Below are 12,927 nucleotides of genomic sequence, written 5' to 3' on the forward strand. Positions count from 1 at the left end.
ACAAATTAATTTTTTGTTACAAAATATTTAGAGCTTTTGAAACAAATAGATATTTTGTTACAAAATGTTTTAAACTTTTGCAACAATAAAATTTTTTGTTACAAAACATTATAATATTTTGTAATAAAACAACAATTCGATACGAAAGCCAACATAATTTGTAACAAAAAAAATCACGTTGATACGAAAGCCAACTTATTTTGTAACAATAACTAATTATTGTTACAAAAAAATCATAATTTGCAACAATTTTTAATTTGATACAAATTTTTTGTTACAAATGTTCCATTTTCTTGTAGTGGCGTGATGATTTAGTTCTCCATCACAACCCACTTCCTTTTCTTGGATTTGGATGAAACTGACTCCTCTCCAACCTCTTCAATATGTTTCTTAGCTCCGAGAATCTTAGAATTATGTTTCTCATCAACTGCAGGTGATGGAGTTAGCTTACTCTCACAAGCCTGGGATACGCCATCATGTACCAAAAAATATAAGAATAATAATATTTTATTTACTATGTAAAAACTAAGAACATCATTGTAACAATTTAAATTGGAAATCATTTGACACAAACCTTAGAAGTGTCGTATGGACCAGTAGACAAACTCAATAGTTCAGAATTTTCATGGGACAAAAGGCCTACAAAATAATTGATTCAATAAAAAGACATCATCAAAATCTGGTTGATCTGTTTTTGCAATACTGAAACAAAAGAGAAAGTTATTAGCCAAAGGGGGTTACAGGGTCAGGATTATATTTATCCAGGAAAGCAGAGACCAGAGAATTCTCATTAATCATTATCAGCACATGAATCACATATGGTTCATAAGAGTTCAGATTCCTCATCTTGAGTTGCACTTTGAAGATGAACTTAATAACCCTAAGCTTATTAATCTCTTCGGGACAGGAATTTTTCTCAACACCCTTCAAATTTAGCGGAAAAAAGTTCATTCATGCTCTCATAAATAATAAAAATTAAGGTATAGTGCAAAACAATTAACACAAAAAAAAATGAATATGACATCAAACCTTAGTCACACAAGACTGCCTAAGGTCATTAGCAGAAACTCCAAGAAACTTTGCAGCTTCTCCATCGAACAAAACAAAAGAGGTAGCATCGGTGTGGTCTATCACCCTTATGTGGATGCTGTATCTATTATTCACCAGAAAATATACAATCCAAGAACAACACACTACATAAATTATACCAATAGTCACAGTGTCTATACTATGTTATTATTGAATTGGACGCAAATAGTTTTTTAATGGCTTATCCAAGAGTCTCCATCCCACACGGTAGAATAGTTTAAAATAATCCTTATGTTAAAGAAGTATCGTGAGTCATACCTTGGCTCATAGAACCCGTAGTCTCTAATGCAATTGGGACAGAAATATCTTTTCTCAATTTCCCTTAAGCCACGACGACACTTCTTACATCCTTTGTACCACCAACCAAACTCGATCTCAACTTCTTTAATCGTCCCTGCTGTAACAGATACAGCATCCTAAAATCGATGGATGTAAGGGTACAACACAACAATTGAGATTATGATCCAACAAACATTAGAACTAATATAATGAAAAAAAAGGAAGAGTAATAAAGAAAGGATTTTACCTGATTATGCTCCTTTATCTCGGCAATTGTTTTGTAGACTGACAGACGCAAAAAATCTTCTTCAACTGAAACAGGTTGATCACAGACCAGCGACATTATGCCTTGTCCATCAACAGGATCTAATTTGTTCACCCTTGCATTTTTAAATCAGAATTTATGAAATTTGCTAATAGTTAAATAATCAAAAGCCTTGTATAAATATTCTGCTGGCCACACTACTGATCTATACACTATACCTCGCAAAGAAATCCCTGGCAGCTGGAAACTCAACATTGATAAACAGTTTCGAATTGTAGTTTGTGTTGAAAACACCCATCACCCCTACAAAAAGACATAACAAATTAAAGAAAATACCAGAAGCATATAATGACACAAAACATGCATTCAAATAGCAGTAAAATAAACAAACCATTATAAAATTTTATCTTACCCATTTGGAGAATAACCACATAGGTAAGACACGGGTGTTCCTCCAGATATTTGAGCAAATCAAAAGCAAAAGACTGCCACAATGTTACCCTTAATTTCTGTCCACCCCTATAAGAAATAGCAATTCTTATATAGTAAAGAGAGGCACAAAATTCCAAAATAAGATTTTAAAACAAAAATCACTATCAAAAAGATATTAAGCATTACTCAAGATCATCAAGTTCTATGGTGATATAACTTGACGGCTTCCCGTCCCGGGTGAATTCGACCAAGTTACCCTTAGAGGCAAGCTGACCTATCACATCTACAAAATAAAGGCACCAATCTTTCCATTAACAAAACTCTATCTGCTCAGATATTTCTCCAAAAATGACACATTTTTTTCCAAAGTTTCATCCATGTTGAAATCAGATTTTTTTAATTTTCTTAAAAATAAAAATATAAAAGACTGTTAATAAATAGTTAGGGCCTAGAAATCGAAGTTCGTGAAAAAACAAAAAATAAATAGGTTAGTACTCCTTACCAACGATACATTTAAGGGTACTAATTCTTTAGTTGCTATATATATGAAATCTGTATTTAGATGTGTTAAAATAAAACGCATAATAATAGAAATCAAAGCCAATAACAATTATGTAATAAATATAAACAATCAGATTAATAAATACAAAGCCAATAAATAATACAATTTTTTTTAGTCCTATACCTATACCTATAACAAAAAATGACGCATCAGCCAATTCAAATGACATACATTAAAATATAGATATATTATGTAATAAAATCATATTGATAAATTATTTTGCCTAAAAAATTATATTTTCTTAATGAAAATTTTTAATACAGAATTTAAATAAAAATAAGACACATTAATTTTTAAAGTAGTATTTAATTGTTATAGGACATTATAAGGATAATATAGAAAATTATATAAATTTTTTTATTAAACAAAATTTAAATGAAACAATATTTAACTGAGTTAGAAATTATATTATTTCTTAATATAAAATTATAGCAAGGGAATAATTGTTACAGGAAGGGAATAATAAAAAAATTCTTCCTTAATATAATTTCTTAATGAAACAAATTTTAAAAATAAGACATGCTCCGTCATAATATATTATATTATATTATGTAAAAATTTTCAATCAATTCAAAGGATACAAAACTAACATTCACGGCAAAAGTCCAATCTAACTCTTTTCCATGGGTAATAACTAATTTCTCATGGGTTAGACCCTATAAGTTCTTGGGGTGTATATTTGGTTAGAAGATAAAAAGAGAAGCAAATTTTACTTAAATAAATTTCACGAAAATTATATGAATCTATAATACTTGAGACTTGAGAGGAATAGCAACAACCATCAATTGAATCCATATCTGGCCACTATATGCTCATAATAAAAAAGACAGCAAATGGTGCAAAATAATATATAGGATTAAAAAATTAGACCTCAAAAAATTAAACAACACATGCATTATATATTAATCTAACAAAGTACTTACCAACTAAATAACCATCTTCTCTAGACTCTGATTGAATTGTTTTGAACGGAACAAAATTGAATCCGTTCAATGGAAACGAAGAATCTTGTACTGGACGCACAATCGTGTCCCTCTTGAAGTGGATTCTAAATTCATGTCTAGTAGGCTTGAACTTGATGGTATTCAAAGCAACTCCAAAATTAGTGACCACGTACACATTGCCCTCAGCGAGTAAGCCCTCGAAGATAGGAACAAATATGTCTTTTACAGTGCATTGAATTGTATCCCCTGAATGCATTAATTTTATAGAGTCATAGATAAATGAGGTTTATTGCTCAGTCATTACCAAAATAAATCTGAAATGCAAAGAGAAAATTTTACCTCTTTGGTACGCGGAATCGTGATTACACTTTAATTATGTAAAATTCATTGCTCTTTCTTTTCCTGGAAATGGCGCCAAAAACATGATGCCAAGACCATGGTTCACAACTCCGTGTAACTAACCAGCAAGTGCACTGGGTCGTCCAAGTAATACCTTACGTGAGTAAGGGTCGAATCCCACGGAGATTGTTGGTATGAAGCAAGCTATGGTCACCTTGTAAATCTCAGTCAGGCGGATATAAAATAATAATGGAGTTTTCGAAAGTAATTAATAAAATAGAGATAGAGGTACTTATGTAAATCACTGGTGAGAATTTCAGATAAGCAAATAGAGATGCTTTCGTTCCTCTGAACCTCTACTTTCCTGCCATCTTCATCCAATCAGTTTTACTCCTTTCTATGGCTGGCTTTGTGTAATATATCCCATTGTCAATGGCTACTTTCGGTCATCTCTCGGGAAAATGATCCAATGCCCTGTCACGGCACGGCTAATCGTCTGGAGGCATCACCCTTGTCAATGGTTGCATCCTATCCTCTCAGTGAATAATATGCTAACATGCTCTGTCACAGCATGGCTATTCATCTGTCGGTTCTCGATCATGTCGGAATAGAATCCATTGATTCTTTTGCGTCTGTCACTAACGCCCCACAATCGCGAGTTTGAAGCTCGTCACAGTCATTCAATCACCGAATCCTACTCGGAATACCACAGACAAGGTTTAGACTTTCTGGATTCTCTTGAATGCCGCCATCATTCTAGCTTACACCACGAAGATTCTGATTAGGAGATCTAAGAGACACTCATTCAGTCTAATGTAGAACGGAAGTGGTTGTCAGGCACGCGTTCATGGGGAATGATGATGATTGTCACGTTCATCACATTCAGGTTGAAGTGCGAATGAATATCTTAGAAGCGAAATAAGATGAATTGAATAGAAAACAGTAGTACTTTGCATTAATCTTTGAGGAACAGCAGAGCTCCACACCTTAATCTATGGAGTGTAGAAACTCTACCATTGAAAATACATACGTGAAAGTTCCAGGCATGGCCGAGATGGCCAGCCCTCAATAGTGATCTAAGATAGCATATCACTGATCAAAGATGATCAAATACAATAGTAAAAGGTCCTATTTATAATAAACTAGCTACTAGGATTTACATGAGTAAGTAATTGATGCATAAATTCACTTCTGGGGCCCACTTGGTGTGTGCTTGGGCTGAGCTTTAACTTTCCACGTGCAGAGGCCATTTGTGGAGTTTAACGCCAGGTTTTGATCCATTTCTGGCGTTCAACTCTGGTTTTGGATCCTTTTCTGGCGCTGGATGCTAGAATTGGGCAGAGGGCTGGTGTTGAACGCCAGTTTGCGTCATCTATTCTTGGCCAAAGTATGAACTATTATATATTTATGAAAATCCCTGGATGTCTACTTTCCAACGCAATTGGAAGCGCACCATTTTGAGTTCTGTAGCTCCAGAAAACCCATTTTGAGTGCAGGAAGGTCAGAATCCAACAGCATCAGCAGTCCTTCTTCAACCTCTGAATCTGATTCTTGCTCAAGTCCCTCAATTTCAGCCAGAAAATACCTGAAATCACAGAAAAACACACAAACTCATAGTAAAGTCTAGAAATGTGAATTTAACATAAAAACATATGAAAACATCCCTAAAAGTAACTAGATCCTACTAAAAACATACTAAAAACAATGCCAAAAAGCGTATAAATTATCCGCTCATCACAACACCAAACTTAAATTGTTGCTTGTCCCCAAGCAACTGAAAATCAAATAGGATAAAAAGAAGAGAATATACTATAAATTCCAAACTATCAATAAAACATAGCTCCAATCAGATGAGCGGGACTTATAGCTTTTTGCCTCTTGAATAGTTTTGGCATCTCACTCTATCCATTGAGGTTCAGAATGATTGGCTTCTATAGGAACTCAGAGTTCAGATAGTGTTATTGATTCTCCTAGTTCAGTATGATGATTCTTGAACACAGCTTTTTTATGAGTCTTGGCCGTGGCCCTAAGCACTTTGGTTTCCAGTATTACCACCGGATACATAAATGCCACAGACACATAACTGGGTGAACCTTTTCAGATTGTGACTCAGCTTTGCTAAAGTCCCCAATTAGAGGTGTCCAGGGTTCTTAAGCACACTCTTTTTTTTTTTTTGCTTTGGACCTTGATTTTAACCGCTCAGTCTCAAGTTTTCACTTGACACCTACACGCCACAAGCACATGGTTAGGGACAGCTTGGTTTAGCCGCTTAGGCCAGGATTGTATTCCTTTAGGCCCTCCTATCCGCTGATGCTCAAAGCCTTGGGATCCTTTTTATTTGCCCTTGCCTTTTGGTTTTAAGGGTTATTGGCTTTTTCTACTTGCTTTTTCTATTTCTTTCTATTTTTTTCGCCTTTTTTTTTCTGCAAGCTTTATTCTTTGCTGCTTTTTCTTGCTTCAAGAATCATTTTTATGATTTTCAGATTATCAAATAACATGTCTTCTAGTCATCATTCTTTCAAGAGCCAACATATTTAACATTCTTAAACAACAACTTCAAAAGACATATGCACTGTTCAAGCATTCATTCAGAAAACAAGAAGCATTGTCACCACATCAATATAATTAAACTAAGTTCAAGGATAAATTTGAAACTCATGTACTTCTTGTTCTTTTGAATTAAAATATTTTTTTATTTAAAAGAGGTGATGGATTCATAGGACATTCATAACTTTAAGGCAAAGTTACTAACTACTAATGATCATGTAATGAAGACACAAACACAGATAAGCACATAACATAGGAAACGAAAAACATAGAATAAGAACAAGGAATGAGTCCACCTTAGTGATGGTAGCGTTTCCTTCTTGAGGAACCAATGATGTCCTTGAGCTCTTCTATGTCTCTTCCTTGTCTTTGTTGCTCCTCCCTCATTGCTTTTTGATCTTCTCTAATTTCATGAAGGATGATGGAGTGCTCTTGATGTTCCACCCTTAGTTGCTTCCAATAATTGTGTAGAAGAAAATGTATCCCCTGAGGTATCTCAGGAATCTCTTGATTTGCAGTCAAATGTTCTACCACTGAGCTATAGACCCTTGATGGAAGCTTTTGTCTTCCCTTTCCTGTTTCTAGAGGTTTCTCTGTCCTTAGGTGCCATCAATGGTTATGGAAAAACAAAAAAAGCTATGCTTTTACCACACTAAACTTAGAATGTTGCTCGTCCTCGAGCAAAAGAAGAAAGAAGAATAGAAGAAGAAGAAGATATGGAGGAGATGGAGGGATGTGTGTATGGATGTGAGTGGTGAATGGAAAACAGAAAGGATGATTATGAATGGAGAGACAGAGGGTGAGGTGGGTGGGGATCTTGTGGGATTCACAGATCCTGAGATGATCCTGTGGTGTTCACAGATCTTGAGGTGATCCTGTGGTGTCCACAGATCCGGAGGTGTCAAGGATTTACATCCCTGCACCCATTAGGCATGTAAAATGCCCTTGCACACAACTCTGGGCGTTCAGTGCCAGGTTGGTGCCTATTTTGGGCGTTCAACGCCCATTTGTTACCATTTCTGGCGTTGAACGCCAGAACCATGCTTGTTCTGGGCGTTCAGTGCCAGGATGTTGCCCATTTTGGGCGTTCAGCGCCAGAACCATGCTCTGTTCTGGCGTTGAACGCCAGGCAGATGCTCCTCCAGGGTGTGATTTTTCTTCTGTTGTTTTTGATTCCATTTTTAATTTTTTTTTTGTTTATTTTGTGACTCCACATGATCATGAACCTATAAATACATATAACTACGAAAAATATAGTTAGATAAATAAAAATTGGGTTGCCTCCCAACAAGCGCTTCTTTAATGTCAATAGCTTGACAGTGGGCTCTCATGGAGCCTCACAGATGTTCAGAGCATTGTTGAGACTCTCCAACACCAAACTTAGAGTCTGACTGTGGGGGCTTTGGTTGACTCTGCTTTGAGAGAAGCTTTTTCTGCTTCCTCTCCATGGATGTAGAGAGAGATCCTTGAGTTGTAAACACAAGGTTGTCCTCATTCAATTGAAGGATCAATTCTCCTCTGTCCACATCAATCACAGCTCTTGCTGTGGCTAGGAAAGGTCTTCCTAGGATGATGGATTCATCCTCTTCCTTTCCAGTATCCAGGACTATGAAATCAGCAGGGATGTAAAGGCCTTCAACCTTTACTAACACGTCCTCTACTTATCCATAAGCCTATTTTCTTGAATTATCTGCCATCTCTAATGAGATTTTAGCAGCTTGCACCTCATAGATTCCCAGTTTCTCCATTACAGAGAGAGGCATGAGGTTTATCCCTGAACCAAGGTCACACAGAGCCTTAAAGATCATGGTGCCTATAGTACAAGGTATTATGAACTTTCCAGGATCCTATCTCTTCTGAGGCAGTGTCAGTTGATCCAGATCACTTAGTTCATTGATGAACAAGGGAGGTTCAACTTCCCAAGTATCAATGCCAAATAATTTGGCATTCAGCTTCATGATTGCACCAAGAAACTTGGCAGTTTGCTCTTCAGTAACATCCTCATTCTCTTCAGAATAGGAATACTCATCAGAGCTCATGAATGGCATAAGGAGGTTCAATGGAATCTCTATGGTCTCTAGATGAGCCTCAGATTCCCTTGGTTCCTCAGAGGGAAGCTCCTTATTGATCACTGGACGTCCCAGGAGGTCTTCCTCCTTGGGATTCACGTCCTCCTCTCTTTCTTTGGGTTCTGCCATTTTGGTTATGTCAATGGCCTTGCACTCTCCTTTTGGATTCTCTTCTGTATTTCTTGGGAGAGTACTAGGAGGGATTTCAGTGATCCTTTTACTCAGCTGGCCCACTTGTGCTTCCAAATTTCTAATGGAAGACCTTGTTTCATTCATGAAACTTACAGTGGCCTTAGATAGATCAGAGACTAAGTTTACCAAATTAGATGTATTTTGTTCAGAGTTCTCTGTCTGTTGCTGAGTGGATGATGGAAAAGACTTGCTATTGCTAAACCTGTTTCTTCCACCATTATTAAAGCCTTGTTGAGGCTTTTGATCCTTCCATGAGAAATTTGGATGATTTCTCCATGATGAGTTATAGGTGTTTCCATAAGGTTCACCTAAGTAATTCACCTCTGCTATTGCAGGGTTCTCAGGATCATAAGCTTCTTCTTTAGAAGATGCCTCTTGAGTACTGTTGGATGCAGCTTGCATTCCATTCAGACTCTGAGAAATCATATTGACTTGCTGAGTCAATATTTTGTTCTGAGCCAATATGGCATTCAGAGTATCAATTTCAAGAACTCCCTTCTTCATAGGCGTCCCATTACTCACAGGATTCCTCTCAGAAGTGTACATGAATTGGTTATTAGCAACCATGTCAATGAGTTCTTGAGCTTCTGCAAGCGTTTTCTTTAGGTGAATGGATCCACCTGCAGAAGTGTCCAATGACATCTTTGATAGCTCAGATAAACCATCATAGAATATATCCAGGATGGTCCATTCTGAAAGCATGTCAGAGGGACACTTTTTGGTCAGTCCTTTGTATCTCTCCCAAGCTTCATAGAGGGATTCACCTTCTTTTTGTTTGAAGGTCTGAACATCCACTCTAAGCTTGCTTAGCTTTTGAGGAGGAAAGAACTTGGCTAAGAAAGCCTTGACCAGCTTATCCCATGAGTTCAGGCTATCCTTAGGTTGAGAATCCAACCAGAGTCTAGCTCTGTCTCTTACAGCAAAAGGGAAAAGCATGAGCCTGTAGACTTCAGGATCTACTCCATTAGTCTTAACAGTATCACATATCTGCAAGAATTCAGTTAAGAACTGAAAAGGATCTTCAGATGGAAGTCCATGAAATTTGCAGTTCTGCTGCATCAGAGAAACTAATTGAGGTTTCAGCTCAAAGTTGTTTGCTCCGATGGCAGGAATGGAGATGCTTCTTCCATGTAAATTGGAATTTGGTGCAGTAAAGTCACCAAGCATTCTCCTTGCATTGTTGTTGGGTTCGGCTGCCATCTCCTTTACTTGTTCGAAATTTTCAATCAAGTTATCTCTGGATTGCTGTAATTTAGCTTCTCTTAATTTCCTCTTCAGAGTCCTTTCAGGTTCTGGATCAGCTTCAACAAGAATGTCTTTTTCTCTGTCCCTGCTCATAAGAAAGAGAAGAGAAAAAGAAAAGAAGAGGAATCCTCTATGTCACAGTAAAGAGGTTCCTTATTGTTAGTAGAAAAAGAAGAAGAAAAAAAATCTGAACTCAGAGAGAGAGAGAGAGCTCGGATTTTTGATGGGTGAGGAAGAGATGTTAGTAGATGAATAAATAAATAGAAGGAGATGAGGAAGAAGGTGAATTTTCAAAAATTATTTTTGAAAAAGAGTTGGTAATTTTTGAAAATGGTTTTTTTTTTTTTTGAAAAATGTTAGTAATTTTCGAAAATTAAAATAAGAATTTAAAATAATTAGTTGATTAAAAAGAAATTTTTGAAAAAGGGGGAAGATATTTTCGAAAACTAGAGAGAGAGAGTTAGTTAGGTAGTTTTGAAAAAGATAAGAAACAAACAAAAAGTTAGTTAGTTAGTTGAAACAAATTTTGAAAATCAATTTTGAAAAGATAAGAAGTTAGGAAGTTAGAAAAGATATTTTTGAAATCAAATTTTTGACAAAGATAAGATAAGAAGATATTTTTGAAAATATATGATAGAAATTAGTTTTTGAAAAAGATTTGAATTTTTAAAATCACAATTAATGACTTGATTCACAAGAAATCACAAGATATGATTCTAGAACTTAAAGTTTGAATCTTTCTTAACAAGCAAGTAACAAACTTGAAATTTTTGAATCAAAACATTAATTGTTATTGTTATTTTCGAAAATTTGATATAAAAATAAGAAAAAAATTTTTGAAAAAAATTTTTGGAATTTTCGAAAATAACTAAAAAATTTGAAAAAGATTTGATTTTTGAAAAAGATTTTGAAAAAGATAAGATTTTCAAATTGAAAATTTGATTTGACTCATAAAAACAATTAGATTTTAAAAATTTTTGAAAAAGTCAAATCTAATTTTCGAATTTATGAGAGAGAAAAAGGGAAAGATATTTTTTTGATTTTTGAATTTTTATGATGAGAGAGAAAAACAAGAAAAATGATGCAATGCATGAAATTTTTAGATCAAAATAATGAATGCATGCAAGAATGCTATGAATGTCAAGATGAACACCAAGAACACTATGAAGATCATGATGAACATCAAGAACACATTTTTGAAAAATTTTTTATGCAAAGAAAACATGCAAGACACCAAACTTAGAATTCTTTAATGCTTAGACACTAAGAATTCAGGAATGCATATGAAAAACAAGAAAAGACACAAAACATGCAAATGCAAAGATCAAACAAGAAGACTTACCAAGAACAACTTGAAGATCATGAAGAACACTATGAATGCATGAGAATTTTCGAAAAATGCAAGATGCACATGCAATTGACACCAAACTTATAACATGACACATGACTCAAACAAGAAACACAAAAATATTTTTGGTTTTTATGATTTTCTAAATTTTTTTTTTTGTATTTTTTTTCAAAAATTATTTGAAAAACAAAAATAAGGATTTCAAAATCTTTAATATGAATTCCAGGAATCTTATGCTCTTTAGTCTAAAGTTCCAATCAAAGGGTCAGACATGGCTTAATAGCCATTCAAGCTTTAGAATGGATTTACATCCATTGAGGTGATTAGTTGAAGACCAATCCCAAAGGAGTTTGGGTATGGCTTTTCAGCCAGATAGGATTTAACATGTTACCATGAAACTCTAGAATTCATTCTTGAAAGTTTTGAAGCCATAGAATAATTTATTTTTGAAAACATTTTTATTTTAATTTTTTTTTTCAAAAACAAAGGAGAAAATTTTGAAAGATTTTTGAAAAATTTTTGAAAAGAAAACAAAAAGAAAATTACCTAATCTGAGCAACAAGATGAACCGTCAGTTGTCCAAACTCGAACAATCCCCGGCAACGGTGCCAAAAACATGGTACGCGGAATCGTGATTACACTTTAATTATGTAAAATTCATTGCTCTTTCTTTCCCTGGAAATGGCGCCAAAAACATGATGCCAAGACCATGGTTCACAACTCCGTGTAACTAACCAGCAAGTGCACTGGGTCGTCCAAGTAATACCTTACGTGAGTAAGGGTCGAATCCCACGGAGATTGTTGGTATGAAGCAAGCTATGGTCACCTTGTAAATCTCAGTCAGGCGGATATAAAATAATAATGGAGTTTTCGAAAGTAATTAATAAAATAGAGATAGAGGTACTTATGTAAATCACTGGTGAGAATTTCAGATAAGCAAATAGAGATGCTTTCGTTCCTCTGAACCTCTGCTTTCCTGCCATCTTCATCCAATCAGTCTTACTCCTTTCCATGGCTGGCTTTGTGTAATACATCCCATTGTCAATGGCTACTTTCGGTCATCTCTCGGGAAAATGATCCAATGCCCTGTCACGGCACGGCTAATCGTCTGGAGGCATCACCCTTGTCAATGGTTGCATCCTATCCTCTCAGTGAATAATATGCTAACATGCTCTGTCACAGCATGGCTATTCATCTGTCGGTTCTCGATCATGTCGGAATAGAATCCATTGATTCTTTTGCGTCTGTCACTAACGCCCCACAATCGCGAGTTTGAAGCTCGTCACAGTCATTCAATCACCGAATCCTACTCGGAATACCACAGACAAGGTTTAGACTTTCCGGATTCTCTTGAATGCCGCCATCATTCTAGCTTACACCACGAAGATTCTGATTAGGAGATCTAAGAGACACTCATTCAGTCTAATGTAGAACGGAAGTGGTTGTCAGGCACGCGTTCATGGGGAATGATGATGATTGTTATGTTCATCACATTCAGGTTGAAGTGCGAATGAATATCTTAGAAGCGAAATAAGATGAATTGAATAGAAAACAATAGTACTTTGCATTAATCTTTGAGGAACAGCAGAGCTCCACACCTTAATTTATGGAGTGTA

At 35.5% G+C, this 12,927-nt stretch overlaps 1 protein-coding gene and 1 non-coding gene across 2 annotated transcripts; one reads left to right on the forward strand and one right to left on the reverse strand.

Moving 5' to 3' along the window:
- Window positions 1–311: 311 nt before the first annotated feature.
- Window positions 312–3,827, reverse strand: LOC112734518 (replication protein A 70 kDa DNA-binding subunit B-like). The gene is made up of 10 exons (XM_025783869.2): window positions 3,551–3,827; window positions 2,252–2,348; window positions 2,046–2,152; window positions 1,852–1,936; window positions 1,616–1,748; window positions 1,348–1,505; window positions 1,030–1,153; window positions 729–924; window positions 575–639; window positions 312–461 (listed from the first exon to the last, which is right to left on the reverse strand). The coding sequence occupies exons 1-10, from the start codon at window positions 3,825–3,827 to the stop codon at window positions 312–314; spliced, it is 1,392 nt and encodes a 463-aa protein (XP_025639654.2).
- A 5,587-nt stretch (window positions 3,828–9,414) lies between these two features.
- LOC112738484 (small nucleolar RNA R71) lies at window positions 9,415–9,522 on the forward strand. Its single transcript, XR_003169442.1, has one exon. It is a non-coding gene; the product is annotated as a small nucleolar RNA R71 (small nucleolar RNA).
- The last annotated feature ends 3,405 nt before the right edge of the window (window positions 9,523–12,927 follow it).

The sequence above is a fragment of the Arachis hypogaea genome, chromosome 13 (assembly GCF_003086295.3).
Source record: "Arachis hypogaea cultivar Tifrunner chromosome 13, arahy.Tifrunner.gnm2.J5K5, whole genome shotgun sequence".
Classification (NCBI taxonomy): domain Eukaryota; kingdom Viridiplantae; phylum Streptophyta; class Magnoliopsida; order Fabales; family Fabaceae; genus Arachis; species Arachis hypogaea.